The sequence below is a fragment of the Hermetia illucens genome, chromosome 4 (genome assembly GCF_905115235.1).
Source record: "Hermetia illucens chromosome 4, iHerIll2.2.curated.20191125, whole genome shotgun sequence".
Lineage (NCBI taxonomy): Eukaryota > Metazoa > Arthropoda > Insecta > Diptera > Stratiomyidae > Hermetia > Hermetia illucens.
This window is the reverse complement of record NC_051852.1, coordinates 128,010,564-128,026,968: the sequence shown is the minus strand read 5'-3', so window position 1 is coordinate 128,026,968 and position 16,405 is coordinate 128,010,564. Positions and strand designations below refer to the sequence as shown.

Below are 16,405 nucleotides of genomic sequence, written 5' to 3'. Positions count from 1 at the left end.
TTAGCTACTTTCCAGGTGGTGGGAAAGTAGCCATTATTTATGCAGTTCTTAAATACTGCTAGCAAAAATTTGATGGAGACTCGGGGAAGTTGCCTAATTACGTAATTAGGAATTTCTTCAGGTCCGGCTGATTTATTTTTAAAACTTGTACGAATGCGCTTTTCAAATTTAAAAAAATCACGAAACTTTCCTTAGCGCATCCTACCGACTGCGCCACTTTTATCAACCGTGAAGGATTTGGCCAAAAAACCCCAGTGCAGTCTCACAGTGGGCAATCGGGGTAAGGAGACTTGTCCCGTACTTATCGCGCGAAAAAGACTAACTCTTCTTAATTCCGAATGTTATTTATATAAAATTATTGAGCTGATCTGTTGCAATAATTAGTTCATGCTAATTGTTGCAACAGCAAAATCGAAAGGTGTATGACACCTGTTCAAAGCACGTTGGGTATGGCTTGGGCCTTCAGCGATTTCCTATGCAAAGTGCAGTCTAGACCAGGAATAATAGGTTCCGCTCGAAACGTCTCACCATAGGGTCGAAGCTCTTACTATACAACAACAATGATCTTGCCAGTCCTCATGTATTCCTGGGTTCTTAGCAGGAAAAATTGTAGACTCTTGGTCGCGTTCGAGAGAATTTTTTGCCCCCCCTCCCCCTGCTTATCTGGCTCCATAAGGATGGAATGAAAGGAACGATTTAGGTAAAGTTTAATTACTTTATTACTCTTCGCGAACAAACGACAATTCTACGAATTTCCTCAAACGCGAATATTCTTCAGACCGCTGAAACAAAACATTTTTTCCCATATATTAAATATAGCTAAAGAAATTAACATGCACTTACTGTGAAATATTCTTCTTGCATTGAAGTGCCCCAGACATATAATAGCAAACGTTCTGGCTTCTCAAGTGTGATTCTAGCGTCAATAATATTCATATACAACCCGTTGTCAAATTGTCTACAATGTCTCAAATCTAGGTTTCGGAGCCGCTTCAAATTTTTCACAAGTTCAATGATTCCTTGACTTGTGATAATCCTACAATCCCAAATGGTAACATATTGCAATTTAGGACAATTTGCACAAACCTGTGACAGGAATCTGTCAGATAGATCATCATCTTGATAAAAACCCACTCTCGTGAGGTACCTCAGATTCAAAATACCAACTCGCTCGGGTTGGATGAAGTATTTTGGATTGCAGATCTGTAATATTCTGAGGGAATCTTGGCGAAATTTGCCTAAATTATTAAGTAGCTCCGTCCTCTTATAGAGCAAATCGCTTTGCCAATTGATATGAACGTATCTCAGGTTGGGCAGGAAAGACACAATTTCTACATTACCCTTTTCGTAGCAATGATTCACTGCGAGATCCCTCAAATTGGATTGAGTATCGACCAGGGTCTTAAAGGCTTTGTCATTTAGGTCGTTGCATTCCACTATGTTGAGCCGCGTCAGTTTTGTTGCTCGTAAAATTTTAATGAAGTACTCTGACTTGATTTTATCGCATCCTCGAAGGTCCAGGAATTTTAGCCTTCTTAATTTGTCTAGATGAATTCCAGTAATGTTTGGATGTCCCTCTATGTCAAGGTGTTCCATTTGCTTAAGCTCAATGATGAGAAAACAATGCTTATTTTGTAATTGACGACTGTTGCAGCGAAATATTTTTATGTTCCTTGAGGATTCAATTATTACCTCTAATATTTTATGATCCACATATCCAGAGAAATTCAAATAGATTTCGTTAATGTTCTTAAAATTTCTCGGGATAAGGTAGGAAAGTTCCGCTATTTCCTGAACCTCGTCAAAATGCATTGTCATCCTTCGTATCGCAGAGCCATATTCACTAAAAATTTCACTGACTTTCCAGTAAGGATAGCTCTTGTAGATGTCATTAAAATAGAACATTTCTTTCCCAGTTACACGTTTAATCGTTGGTTTTAGCTCAGGATACGCTTTTCCGAGATTTAGACGGTCACCAATGTTGAGAAAGCCAACTATGTGCTCTAAGCAATATTCATTCAACACATGGACAGCTGACTCTATGAGTGCCATGGTTGAAATCACTGGGTTGACCAGTTGAACTACGTAATTCACCCGAACTGACCTGCTTAATTTAAAAGATATTGAAGATTACTATGACTTTGTTAAAAGTGGGGCCAAATTTATACGTATTCCTCCTAATTATTATGGCAGGAGTAAAGCAGAAATACCTACCTATGCCATAGGAAGGCAGTTCGTGGATGGCCCTCTACATTAAGACCCAAATAAAATATTTCAAAGGCTTTAAACTTCACTTTCCAAGAAGATATAATTAAACACTTGAAGGCGCTTATATTTATTGGGGGGAAATCCATTCTAAATCATTAAAAACCCATTTTTAGATATCAAAAGTAAGTATGGAATTAGGTAAAGACCTCCCTGAATACATTTGCCTATTCACCTTTGACTAATGACTCAATTTATGTGAAAATCTAATTAATGGCACTAGAAGTTTTAGGAATAAACCTTAACTACCCAATTCCAGAATGTCAATCCGCTTTAATACCCTGGGTTCCGCCAATTCTCTTTGGAGAAAGACAGACAGCAAAGCAGAGGACTAACTTCACGAAAATTGAAAGAAAAAAATATCTCGAAGGAAATGTTCTAAATTAGTACGTCAGGGTAAAAGCCACGTCTGTTTCTCTACCAAATCTGGTGGCTTTAATATCTACAGCTATCTTTTTCATAAAAATCTATCAACTTACTTGCCTTGAGCCGGTGTCCATCAATTGATATACCAAGCAGCTGTCTGGCGTCTTACTCTAGGTAATCACTCCATCCGCGGGAAAAACTGCACAACCTTCTTTTTTACTACCCAAAAAGAATATTGATATAAATCTTAAGTATTGTGTCTAAAACTGTTTGCAATACGAAGCATATCAGATAAGTCAGTTGGAAGCATTTAGGGTGAAATGGATAATTTTTGCAGGTTTTGGAGTGAAGACCACTTTTGCGCAACTTCTTGAACGAGACTGTCCTGCCTGCTACCATTCTCAGGAGGGTCACTTTGGAATAGTGCTGAAAAGATACGGTTCCCACTGCTTTCGATCATAACCTTTTAAAAAAAAATAGAAAGAAAGGTGACTAACGGTTCCGTCCAGGGCAAAAGCAACTCATCAGATTCTGCTTCACCTCTACGCTGGGGTAACCGAAAGTTACAACGAGCGGAAATCGCTCTTTTTATATAATTTCAACTACAGCAAGGGTGCAAATTACATCCGCCTTAACACCGCCAATACTTTAAGCCCAAGCCAATCTAAAATTAATTTTTTTGCTTGCTACTTGATGTTGGACCGGACCAGATGAACTTAGGGTAAGTTGCCCTCCATCTGATCCAGTCTAACATTAAGTAAATGTAGACTTAACATAGGGACCCTTGATTGAAAGATTCTTCTAGATATTAGATATGAATATCGCTAGCAACTGCTTTCGATTCAGAGCCTTGACATTTTAAAATAAACGCAGAAACTCGGTCTTAAATAATTTTATCAATATAAAGTTAAGGAATAATTAGCGAGACTTTCTCAGTTTAAAAATTTCCCAACTTTTAATAATTAGCTTTGCTTCATTGAAATTGTTATCTCAACTCCCTTTTTAACTTCAATTATTGTCCTTGTCGGACATGTGCGCTATGTCGGACGTGAACTGGCTTATAAAGCTCAGGTGTCGAAGCTGACGAGGGGAGGCTTTGTCGGGCTCCTGTTTCAAAGCATACGTTAGATGCTTATGGTCTGTGAACACTGTGAACGGTCTGCCTTCTACATAGAAGCGGAAGTACTTGATGCTCAAGTACGCGATGAGCAGTTATCGATCGTAGATGCTGTAGTTCCGTTGAGCGGGGTTTAACTGTCTAGAGAAGAAGCTCAACGGCTGCTAGACTTGATTCACCTTTTGGTGAAGAGTAGTACCTACTGCGATCAACAAAAACGGCTAGAGGTGCATCTTGCAGAGGAAATGCCAAAAGTGTAGCATCAGCCAGTTGTTGTCAGGATATATCAAACGCGCGGACTGCCTCTCCAGACCACACAATCTCTCGTGTGTCCTTTCTTTTGGGGCCAGACAAATACGCGTTCAAAAAGACTGGTGTTGGGCGGCCTTGGGCAGGAAACGACTATAGAATTTTAGCATGCCCAAAAACCTCCGCAAATCCTTCACAGTTTTCGGACGGGCGAAGCTTGTGATTGTTTGCATCTTGTCTGGGTCGGGCAGTATTTCGTCAAAGGAAATGAAGTGGCCGAGGAATCTCACCTGTGTTTGAAGAAACTTGCATTTATCAATGTTTAGGACCACCATCAATCTAGGACTGCAGGAGACGTTGAAAAATGCACTCGAGTTGGGCTAAGTACTATCGCAGGACCGAGTGAATGAACCTTTGAAAAGTTCGCGCCGCATTGCACAACCCGAAATTCATCCGTGTCTACTCGAAGGGTCCAAAGAGTGTGCATATTGCCGTCTTTAGAATGTCTTCTGGAGCTACAGGGATTTGGTGATAGCCCTTGGTTACATCCAAGGTCAAAAAAAGCCGCCAATTTGCGAGATGATGCGCAAAGTCGTGGATGCGTGTCAGGATCAGTCTATGCGTTTAGCATTCTATAATCCCCACAGGGCCGCCATTCGCCGTTTGGCTTAGGGACCATATGGTGTGGTGAAGACCAACAGCTGTCCGAAGGTCTGCAGATACCCTATTGCATAAGTTGTTCAAATTCTTTCCGTGGGTGGTAGGGGACGCACCTTCGAGAAGATAGGGGAACCAGTAGTGTTAATGTGGTGCTGCACATTGTGCTTCACTGGTTTAGAGAGACTACATTCGGTAGTAAACTGGCTGAATTTTTGGAAGAGTGCCCGAACACGAAAGTCAATAGTGTCCTCCAAAAGTACGGAAAGATTATTGTTGGGAAGAGGTGAGATTCGACATGACGAATTCAGGTTGGTTGTGGAGTCTATATGGGACCTGTTCTGCAAGTCCACTAGCAACCCATAGTGACACAAGATATCTGTGTCTAAAATGGGGAAGCTGACATCCACCAGGATGAATCGCCACGGGAACATCCTACGCAAGCCAAGACTCACATTCACTTGCCTATCCCCGGAGGTGTTAGTTCGCGAGGAACTTGCCGCCACAAGTTTCAAAGATTGCGGGAATAGCCGATGGAGCCGGGGTACGGGAAGAACCGAAACCTACGCACCAGTATCTAAAAGATAACTGCGCCCGCTGAGAGGGTCATAAATTGTTAGGCGACGTGGCGCTGCGTTCTGCGTGGCCGTTTTTTGAGGTAGGTGCAAATTTACACGGGATCGTACATCTGGTAGGTTTTTCGCCGAATCTGTTACCCGATCGCTCTTTTCGGGCGGTAAACCGCGAGCAAGTTCGCGACCTGGCACCCGAACGCTGAGCCTCCAGCGTCGCCCTCATTTCTGTCATGCTGGCAATAAGAGCGGCTATCTCACACTTCAGCTCGCTTAATTCATCTGAAGGCTACTGAACGGCCGCTATGTAGAACGCGCGTGCATCTCATGCGCCTTGTCAGCCGCAGCTGCCAGCGCCTCCAAAGAAACGGAGACGCACGCGAAGACCACCAGGGTGCCCTCCGGAAGACGTCGTAGCCCAATTGCCTCATTTCTCGAAGGAATTGGCTGAGACTTCAATTGTCCAACATCAAACTTGCCAGCAAGTGATCAACCTTAGCTGACTCACTTACCGACAGGTGCTTGATCAACACAGTTTTCGATACGGTGTAGGAGGCCGATTTCACAATGTCGACCACCAGGAGGATGGACTCTTCATCCAGGCCCGCAATCGCATAATTAAACTTAGTCGCGTCCGCTATGATCCCGGACATCTGGAATTGCGCCTTCAGATGGGTGAACCACAGCTTCGGATTCCGTCGCCAAAAGGGAGGTACGCGCACAGCGAGGGCGGTCACCTGAGGGTCCGATGGGCTTGCCGCGTCTTTATTGTCAATCGACATAACAAAAGCTAAGTTAACGACGCGTGTTTGGTCGAAGACCTGGCTGTACCGAATTTAAAAAGGCCCTACTTTGACTACGGTAGACCGCACCCACAAATGCCCGTACGATAGAAAAAGAGATACCACCGACGCACCTCGGAGGGGACGCTTGACGCGCAGACCAAAATAAAAAAAACTCGCCACAAGAGCGAAACTCCAACGACGAATTTTAAAAAGAGTATCGATGCCGTCTCTTGCGGCGGTATTATGATGATTATTAAGGTTAGTTTTTTGGGGATTGACGAAATAACCATTTGCCAACGTCGTTGACAGCGGCCCAACTAAATTTCCAAGCGACACCATTGATTGTTGTGGATGAGATAGGGGTTGTTTTTGTGTCTGTAACCGCGAATGATGCTGTAGTGGCTGTTGAGATGAAGTCAGTTGTGGCCTTATTTGAGTTTGAGACCGCGGTTGCCAAATAATCGTTCGTTGTCTAGGTTGCTGCTGCGAATGTTGAAAGGTGGTCGCGCTCGTTGGACTTCTGATGCGCCGGCATTCCGAGTGGATGTGGATTCGTGGTAAATGATGGGTTCGCTGGCGCGGGTCAGAACTGCAACAACGGTGGCGGACTCTTCTGACAGTGCGAATAGCCGACACTTTCAATTTTCGCATTCGCCACTTGTTGAGCGGCCTCAGTCACTGCAAACGAACTGTTCTCAGTCACACAAGTAATGGGATCTGAGAATTTTGTTTTCCTTCATGGACAAATTCTTGCACAGGAACTAAGGTGGATTTTACTCAAACTTTTTATTTCGAGGTCATCACTTTAGTGTTGATACGACTTGATTGTAAGATTCTTCTAGATATTAGATATGAACTGCTTTCGATTCGGAGCCTTGACATTTTAAAATAAACGTAGAAACTCGGGCTTAAATAACTTTATCAATATAAAGTTAAGGAATAATTAGCGAGACTCTCTCAGTTGAAAAATTTCACAACTTTTAATAATTAGCTTTGCTTCATCGAAATTCTTATGTCAACTCACTTTTTAACTTTTTTACATTTAAAAAATTAAGGAGAAGGTGGTGGCATCGAAATAAATTCCGAATGCTGTTAACCCCGCTGCTCCACATCACTCCACCCCCAGCGGCTGAACCCGGAACTGCGTTCCCCATCATTCAGCGAAGCGAACGCGACGTTGATTTGGGGTGTAAACGGGCTTCAGCCTGGATAAGGAGACAGCCTTTTTGTGATCCCCGATCTCGAGCTGGAAGAAATGTTCTCCCCGCTCGAGAACGGGTCTTCGTATGGAGGCTGCAGCGGCTTCCGGACAGCATTCGTCCTGACCAGGACGTGCGTGCAAGAGTCCAGCTCCTTGGGAGCGCAGGCAGGTACGGATGCGTGTCGGGTGGGAGGTGTAGTTTTAAGGCGGTGGAGATTGTCATTCAGCAGGCGCAGCAATCCCGAGTCTGTGAGACCCGATCTCTTGTCGAAGGCCGGATCACTTGGGAGTCTTGGGTTCTCCCCGTGTACCAGCTCCGCGGGGCTGGTAGCAAATTCCTCTCGGCGGGTTATTCGGAGGCCAAGTAGTACGAGAGGCAAGACCTGAGTCCAGGACGAATGGTCGCGGGCCGTAATAGCGAATTTCAGCGTCCGGTGCTAACGCTCTAGCATCCCATTGGTTTGCGAGTGGTATGCCGTAGTCCGCTAGCGTTTGAATCCCAGGAGTTTGCCTAACTCCAAGAAAAGAGTGGACTCAAATTGCATTCCCTGGTCAGCAATGATCACTGCAGGGGCACCAAAGCGAGGGATCCACTACTGCCTCAGGCCACCACGTAAACCTGTCGATCATTGTGATTCAAAACCTGAAACCCTGTGAGTCTCGCAAAGGGCCTACGATGTCGAGGTGTAAGGTGTGGAACCACTTAGTAGTGCGGGGAAATGAGCCCACTTCTGGCATGCGATGCACTCTCTGACCCAGGAGTTAATGTCCTTATTCATGGGGGGGGGGGGCAGAAGTATTTCTCGGTGACTAACCGATTTGTCGTCCTGATGCCTGGATGCGGTACGCCGTGAACCGCGTGGAACACTTCCTTGCGAAAGGTGGCTGGAATGTTAACCTCGGAGACACGTGGCAAAGCGTCAGCAACTACGTTGTCCTTGCCGGACACGTGCTATATGTCGGACGTGAACTGGCTTATAAAGCTCAGGTGTACAAGCTAACGAGGGGACGCTTTATCGGACTTGACTAGGCGTGACCTTTTCATCTATACCCTCAAGGCGTAAAAGAAGCAATGCTTCCTGCTTTATGGAAAAAAACAAAATTTGTTATTGCTTCCCAAACCCAATAAGCCACTTGAAAATCCAGAATCATATAACCCGATCTGCTTGTTGGATACAATGGGAAAGATGAGTTTTAGGGAACATATTTATCAACACTGTCTCTGTCACATACTGCCTCTACTGTGTGGTGTGATCCATTCTGCTTTACCCGTCTTCTATATAGGCGGAAGCAGTAGGGTTTACCGTCGGATGGTTTTGAGGGTCTACTGCGTTTTTATGTAAAACTGCATCAGATGAGCAGTACTGGAGGTCGACATTCGAACAAAAGAAATGAGCGGGATCATTCATGCAAGACGTATGGACAGATGCAAAAAAGAACGCGGCAATGCCAAGTATAACCTCTGGCATTACAAATGGAATAAGTTCCCAAATGACCGATGAACGCTTGATTGGAAACACGGGAAGACGAACTACCATATTACTCAACCCCTCACAGAACATGGCGGTTGCTATAGGCAGTATCTGCATTGTTTGGCGCTGAATGATTCGCCGAATTGTACAGACTGCAGTGACGTATCGGAAGACCATCAGCATGTGACATTTCTCTTCTCAACGCACGAGTTCGTAGAGATGAATCTATCCCTCGAAACTATACGTAGATGGCGGTTCCACGCGACTATGGCAGAGTGATTTTTACTGGGACCGAATTCCACATGTGCCCGCTCTAGCTCAGAAAGTCGCGCGGTTGCTACTACTATCTACTTGAGGTTTGGGTTCAACTTTTGGTTTATTGGGAACTGATAAAGCTATTTTATACCAACAAATTCGCTACAAACTCCGAAGGGCATCAAATTATCTAAACGGGGCTTTTTCCTTAATATCCGAATATATCAAAGCCACACGATCCGTATGCGCGGAGACTTCTTGAAAGAATTCCTGTGTTTCTCTCCGCTTCAGAATCATTTGTAATCCGATCACCATCTGCCAAATATCCAGGAGTACCTGCAAACGCCCCTGTAATGCAATTCAAGTTCGCAGAATTAAATGCGTTTATGACATCTAATCCTAGCACGATACAGCAGCCAACAAAACTCAGCGCATATTTTGTCAGATTCACCATCATACTTATTGCATCTAAAACAATCCATTGTTACTTCTGACTATCGGTCCAGACCACAGTTCTGGAGACGTGCACGAGTGGTTTTCATACCGAAAGCGGGCAGGCGCGGTCATGAGTCCGCGAAGGAATTTCGACTAACCAGCCTCATCGCCTTCGTACTGAAGACCCTAGGAGAATGCCTTTTTCTAAGTCCCAGCATGCCTACCTCAAAGGAAAATCGACAGAAACCGGAAGGAGCATTGCGAAAGGTGTGCCTGTGGACCGCAAGATGCGGACTCGGCATAAACCCAACCAAAACGGAACTGATGCTATTTACCACCACGACAAGGATTGCTGCACTACATGCTGGCGGCTGTCAGGGGCGGAGCCTATTCACACTACCTAGCAGCCACGGACCTTAGATGGCGAAGGCTTACGAGCCAAGGAGAATTTTACCCCTTTGTAACATAGCCTGATCACGAGAGTTCCTGTGCCAGACGCGTGCAAATGATTTATTGGGCTTAGCAACATCAACTTTTGCTTTTTCAATAGGGGACATTCTTTGTTGTAGACACATCTCAAAAGTGTTAACGTCAGACCTGCCAGCTTCAAAACTCTGTTAGGGTTAGGCGTATCTCAACCTGGGGCCTTATTTTTACCGATCCTGCTACATATTTCCGCCTGCTCGATTACTGGGCTCATTAAGCCGAACCACCATTTACCTTACACTGTATTGGTGGTGCGGAAACAGAGTGCAACAATCCTTTTCAGAAGGCGTGGGCAAGTTACCCGAGGTGATCTCCACAATTCTTTCATTACCACCTTGCAAATTACATCCTAAGGGTTCATATCGGCATGGTCGCACAAATGTTCGAAGCAGTTTTTTTACTCCATTGAATGGCCTCTTTTACGTGGTTCCGCAGTTGGCTGTATGTCTCCTCTAGGGCTAAGCTTTCCCTTAAGTCCTTGATAAAATATCGTCGACCGGAATGACACGACTTGGAAAATACTTTTTTCAAAACTGATTTTGACGACTTTTTCTCTGTTGTTGATTCAGGAATGCGTCGTGCAAGAGTCCCCAGGAATAAGCTTTGCCTGGTGGTTACTGAGAGAGTAGTCCACACTGACTTGCCAAGGAACTTAAGTTAAAGCGGTGTTCAAGTATGTCAGATTCACTATAGATCCAGTTAAGTCCACATCGATTTCCTTCTTCCGTTGGACTCGGGGCGTAACACGCCTTGATCATAAGGATATCCATGATCGTTATGGGGTCGCACCGATCAAAATGCGAGAGAGTCGTCTTTGATGGTATGGTCACGTAGTTCGCACTAGCGAGAATTCACTTGCCAAGATTAGTCTGAATATCGAATTCGACAAAAAGCCGGTCGAAACAACGGCGGCTTCATACTCTGGAAGGGGATTTGAAAGCCTAACGACTGCATTCAGATGAGATTTCTGATAGAACAAGATGACACAACCGTGGAAATGGTTGATTTGTATCAACCTCATCTGCGGTTTGCGTTGAGGGCTCTCCTGTATTACGAACACCTGTTGCTGCTTGCAATATGCAGATCGTGCAAATCCCCCTTCCCTTTGGATTGTAAGCAATTTAGCATTTTGGGTCAGCCACACAGTTCTTGCTGATCTAGTCTTGCGCTCCACATCTCCTGCATTGTCTCTGTCTGTCATTTAAATCGGTGCATGCCTTCCCAATGTGCTCGGAACCAATCTAAAGCACCACTTCAAATGCTACCTGCCTTCTAAGCCGACACGGCTAACGCGGCTAACATTTTCTCGACTGCCCATACATGCATATCTCAGGATGCGTGCAAGCCCATAAGACATCCGCCGAGCATTCCCTCACCCGCAGGGAGGGACCCGCTGGATGGAAGATTTGGCATTTCTGCAGCAGCCCTTTTACCCCATCCATTGGGCTAAATTAAATTCACACACAAATCTTGGCATAATCCACTTTATTACTGATCTCAAAGTACTGACTAATCACCCATATACTCCAAATGAATCTCAATGTTAACGGCACGCTCATCCTGGTTTGCATTCACATCCCTAGCTTCGTCCACATCCCTAGCTTCATCCGCATCCCTAACTTCTTCCACATCCATCATTGCATCCCCAGCTTCATGTTGAACTGGAAGGTAAACCCAATAGGCCTGCTGATCCAAGAACTAAAAAAATACATGATTATTACAAATGAATGAAGTTTCTTGGCCGTAGTTGTACTTACCATGGGGTATGCATTCTGTGAATCTGTTTCTTTGAAAAAAACTGTGAAACATTTAGAATCCTTTTTACGCATTTGGTCTTCTACACTAAATGTGAAGGACCTCTTGGGGTTATACGATCTCAAATCCAAAGTACAGGGAATGTTCCAATCACTTAAAAGTGTACACAATCCTTCCTGTGTGATCATCTTGCATCTTGACACGTCAAGTTCTAGCAATTTAGGACAATGAGTACCAATCTTCCAAAGAAAGGCTTCCTTGAGATGATGGTCGGAATTGAAACATAGTTGAAGAAGGTTTTCCAACTTCAAAATGACATAGCGCTCGTTTTTGACGAAATAGTTTGGTTTGTTTATTCGCAATACTTGAAGTGACTGTGCCCGCTGTTTGGCAAGGCTATTGATGAGTTTGCTTTCCTTGTGGTAACCTTGACAACTCCAATTGATAGTAACGACCTGAAGGTTGGGTAGACCTGCTACAATCTCCACGTCACCACATAGGTAGCAATGATCAACTGTGATATTGACCAACTTCGTTTGAGTCTCAACCAAGGTCTAAAACGCTGCATTGTCAATCCCGCGACATTCAGAAATGTTCAGACCTCTCAGTTTGTTCGCTTTGCAGATTTCGATGAAATTATCTGAAGTAATCCTTACGCAACCCGATAGACTGAGAATTTTCTACTTTGTCAACTTGTTCAGATGAAATCCGGTTATTTGTTGATTGTGATCCAAAACAAGGACCTCCAACTCCGTGAGCCTGCTGATGAATAGGCAATGCTTGTCCAACATTGCGCTGCTGTGACAGTGGAGAGCCGTTATATTTTTCGAGGCTGAAAAAATCCATATCGTCCTGTGCATACCTCATGGCAATCAGGGTGAGCTCTTTAATGTCGTGGCAATATTCCGGAACAAGTTCCTGGACCTCTCGTTCCGCGCGGAAATCAAAATCCATTTTATGAACTACCTGACCGTATTGTCTCAAGACGTAGTCAGTCAAATCACCAAACTCTTTGTATACAGCTGCAGGTGGAAACGGCCGTTTTGGGATAAGATTTTTTATTATACGTTTGAAATGAGGATGGGTTTCAGCCAGAATAATTTGATCAGTAATCTCCAGGTAACTGAAAGTATACTCCAGACAGTAGTCATTTAAACTAAAGATCGTTTTCTGTGGTGCCGCCATTCTATAAAATTAACTGAAAACGGGATAGAGTATCTACTTTTGGTTTTTACAATAAATGGTTAAAGAACTATTAGCTCGTCTTTTCGGATTAAATTCCTGAAGCTCTGATATTGCTATGTTAAGGAGGTGGTCGCTCCGAACCTTTTAAACGTTTTCCTTTAGCTTCCCCTGAATTTTGTCGGAGAAATTTATTCAGATATTTTAGGAAATTGCCCTTCAATAGTTATTTAGGCTAATCAACCCCAGTTAGTCTTAATGATTATCTACCATACGAATATAGGTAGTCAAGGAGCTGAATAGATGCCCCTGCATTAAACCCTTTGAAACCTAGAATTTAAGTGTAGTTACCTGCCCTAGATTTGGCTAGATAATGGATGCCTACTCTATAAGCTGAGAGATTTTCCACAGCTAGAAGATTCAGTTTGCTGTATATCCTGATTATATGGAAAAATTATCTTCAATCCCCAACACAAATTTGTTTCATTTGATTTTTTCTTCCTACCTGGCTTTCTTAGCGCTTTTAACTCTCAATATAATAAAGATTCTTCTGAATCATAAAAACTTTTAGTTAATAGAGGATTAAATGAGGAGTATCACACAGCCCGTCCTGTTACCAACTTTAATCAGGTATTGCCAAAATTCTAAAGGACAAATTTTACCTAGGCATAAATCAGCTGGTGAGCTGAACCAGATTTCCTGCCAATAACGTTCCTTAGAATTTCATCTTAATGCTGATTGCTTCTTGGCTGAATAATAGGGCTTAAATCAGTCTTTCAGATGCTGGTTTAGTTTAGTCGATTTACAGCACAATTCGTCCAAATAATGGCTCTTCCTGAGGAAGTTCACTCTGTGCTTGCAAATTCTGACCAAAATTTTAGTTTGCTAAGGACGATTAAAATGGATTGCAGTTAAGTTTGGAGTTGGAAAAGTTTCCTTTTGATTCATACCCAACTTGCTCGCTTTCTGCTTCTCAGTTTGTTATGTGTTTCATACAACCATAGTACTTCACAAAGCCTCTTCATCGACCTCTGCTTTGCAGCTTTATATATTTTTTATTGTTTTTTCCCAACTCTTTCATCAGGTTAGACTGAAAACTTCCGGGCCCACTTAGGAGCTCGGTAATAAAATAATCAGTCTCACCATGCTTTCGATTCAACTATGCACCTAAGTTGCCAATGAGCCGCGTAATCCATCTGCCGCTTGTTTCATTTTGCCAAGGGAGTTGTCATTAATACACTATATTAATACGAGTACATTGTCATTCTTCGCCAGCAAGTACCCCTTTGAGTCTTCTCCCTTGCGCTTGCATTTGGCTTCACGCTCTTTAACAAGAAAGTTAAAGGGGATCAATCCTGCAATCACCATCGCAGCAGTTCAGAGATAGTCCGAAAGGCAAAAGAATTATTGTGCCCCTTTTACTGGTTATAGTGTATTTATTGATCATAGTATCTCAAGCAAGCCTATAACCTTCAGGAACTTTAGTATGTTCCCTATTTCTAGATCTTTCAACTTTGCATCTGGTATCAAGTGTTCTTCCAGATGCCTCGATCTACTTTGCACAAATGCCGGACACTGTTCCAGTACGTATATAGAGGTTTCGTCACACTCCTAACAAAACCTGCAGCCATTGTCCATAGATATCGCTTGCTTCCCTAGGTGATAGTTAAGCCGACAGCGACCAGTGAGAATTCCCATTATGATTCGGAGATTCTTTTTGGTGAGGTTTAAGCAATCCTTTGCGGACATGAGTTCGTATCCCCCAATAAACACCCTGGACTGCTCCATCCCTGGTAGGCCCGCCCAGTATAGTTCCCTCAACCGTTTCTCTTCATTTCTTAGAGTCATAGCCATGAAACCGTTTCCGATTCCACAGAAGGGTTCTAACCCGTGTAAAGGCGCCCCTGCTCCCTTCTTGGCTAGTTCGTCCGCTGCCTCGTTGCCTTCCAAGCCAGCATGGCCTGGAACTCAAAGTTTCCAGACCTTGTTGGACGGGCCGAGTGTATTCGGTCCCTCAAGGCATTCCCATACTAGTTTAGAGTTCACCTGGGTAGACCTAAGTGCCTGGATCGTTTAGCTATCGGTGAGAATAGCTATGTTCTGCCCCCCTGTCCTTCCTTTGCAGATTAAAGGAGGCACATTTGTCTATGGCGTATATTTCCGCCTGGAATATGCTAGTGTAGCTGTCCATTGGCTCAAAGTACATTTTCCTTGGGCCAATGACATCAGTACCCGCTCCCCCAAGTGTGCCAGATCCGTCAATGTACCAAGAAATCAGTTGCTGGTTTAAGCCGTATGTCGCAGCCACGCTCTCCCAGTTTGCTTTGTTACTCCAACGTGTTTCAAACTCCTTTTCGAAGTGAAACCTCGTTGTCATGTTATCCCTTAATATCATTAAATCAGAATTCTGCCTAGAACGAAAATCAATCTTCCTTTGATTTAGGCAGCTCCACGCCTCACTCATACTACCAGCCATCCTGAATATTTCCCTCCTTGCCTGGATCTGTCTGTGCAGATGAAGAGGGGTTAATCCCAGAAGGGCCTCCAGGGATGCCGTTGGGCATGTCCTCATTGCCCCACTGATACACACGTAAGCCAGTCTTTGGAGCTTATGTAATTCCCAGGCTTGTGGCCTGAGTTCAGTCCTTTCTGCCCAGATTACCGCTCCATAGGTAATCATTGGCCTTACTATTGCAGTATATATCCAAAGTAGTATCTTCGGGCTGTAACCCTCTTTTTTTCTGCTATGGACCTACAAGTCATCAGAGCCCTCGTAGCTTTCCGACAAGTGTTTCCGACATGTGTATTCCAGAGTAATTTTTGGTCCATATTTGACCTCTTTTCCTCGTTTCACCTCCATATCATATCATATCATAATCTTATGACTCTCAGGTAAAAAAGCTTACGCCTCCTAGTGAATGGTACTATGGCGGTTTTGGCTGGGTTGATCCGCAGTCCCATCTTTCTGCACCAAGCAGTAGTAACCCTTGGCCCAGTTTGGATTCTATCACATAGGATATCTTCATTGCCCCTACAGATTAAAACAATGTCATCCGCGTAACCCTGGACTTGTATTCCAGTATTGGTTAGCACGTCCAGGAGTTCATCCACTACCATACTCCACATCAGCGGCGGTGGTAGCCCGCTCTGTGCATTACCTTGATTAGTGTTCATGCCAATAGAATTTGTACCTGTCGGTGCTTCTGTTTGCCTGCTTTTTAGCATTTTGCCTATCCAGAATGCCAGGGTGTTTCCCATTCCCTTGCGGCTCAGGGCATCTTGTACCTCTGTGTGCGATATGTTGTCGAATGCTCCTTCGATATCCAAGAACGCGCACAGTGCTATTTCTTTTGTTTCTATGGCATCCCGTAGTACCTCTGTCAGCTAATACAGAGTCGTTTCAGTTGACCGTCCTGCCTGGTAAGCGTGTTGACAGTGATGTAGGGGATTACGCTTGAGAACGTTAGTTCTAATATAGTTTTCTATGACCTTCTCCACCGTTTTGAGTATGAACGATGTTAAGCAAATTGGTCTGAAAGATTTAGGGTGAAAAGGATCGTTTTTACCCGAGTTCAGAATAAAGACCATTTTTGCCCGTCTCCATGCCG

General features: G+C 44.0%; 2 protein-coding genes across 2 annotated transcripts; both read right to left on the bottom strand.

The window, feature by feature from the left end:
• Nucleotides 1-695: 695 nt before the first annotated feature.
• LOC119655040 (putative adenylate cyclase regulatory protein) lies at nucleotides 696-2,233 on the bottom strand. The gene is made up of 3 exons (XM_038060720.1): nucleotides 2,215-2,233; nucleotides 844-2,107; nucleotides 696-782 (listed from the first exon to the last, which is right to left on the bottom strand). The coding sequence occupies exons 2-3, from the start codon at nucleotides 2,050-2,052 to the stop codon at nucleotides 720-722; spliced, it is 1,272 nt and encodes a 423-aa protein (XP_037916648.1). The 5' UTR covers nucleotides 2,053-2,107; nucleotides 2,215-2,233; the 3' UTR covers nucleotides 696-719.
• Nucleotides 2,234-11,328: 9,095 nt separating this feature from the next.
• LOC119655391 lies at nucleotides 11,329-12,858 on the bottom strand. Its single transcript, XM_038061263.1, has 2 exons — nucleotides 11,618-12,858; nucleotides 11,329-11,558 (listed from the first exon to the last, which is right to left on the bottom strand). The coding sequence occupies exons 1-2, from the start codon at nucleotides 11,801-11,803 to the stop codon at nucleotides 11,370-11,372; spliced, it is 375 nt and encodes a 124-aa protein (XP_037917191.1). The 5' UTR covers nucleotides 11,804-12,858; the 3' UTR covers nucleotides 11,329-11,369.
• Nucleotides 12,859-16,405: the final 3,547 nt, after the last annotated feature.

Bases quoted from the DNA above. Each gene is read 5' to 3' on its own strand.
- LOC119655391 (XM_038061263.1), bottom strand. From the start codon at position 11,803: ATGATCACACAGGAAGGATTGTGTACACTTTTAAGTGATTGGAACATT. The intron at 11,559-11,617 runs GTAAGTACAACT...GTATTTTTTTAG, and splicing joins CACAGAATGCATACCCCATG to TTCTTGGATCAGCAGGCCTA.
- LOC119655040 (XM_038060720.1), bottom strand. From the start codon at position 2,052: ATGGCACTCATAGAGTCAGCTGTCCATGTGTTGAATGAATATTGCTTA. The intron at 783-843 runs GTAAGTGCATGT...GTTTTGTTTCAG, and splicing joins TGCAAGAAGAATATTTCACA to CGGTCTGAAGAATATTCGCG.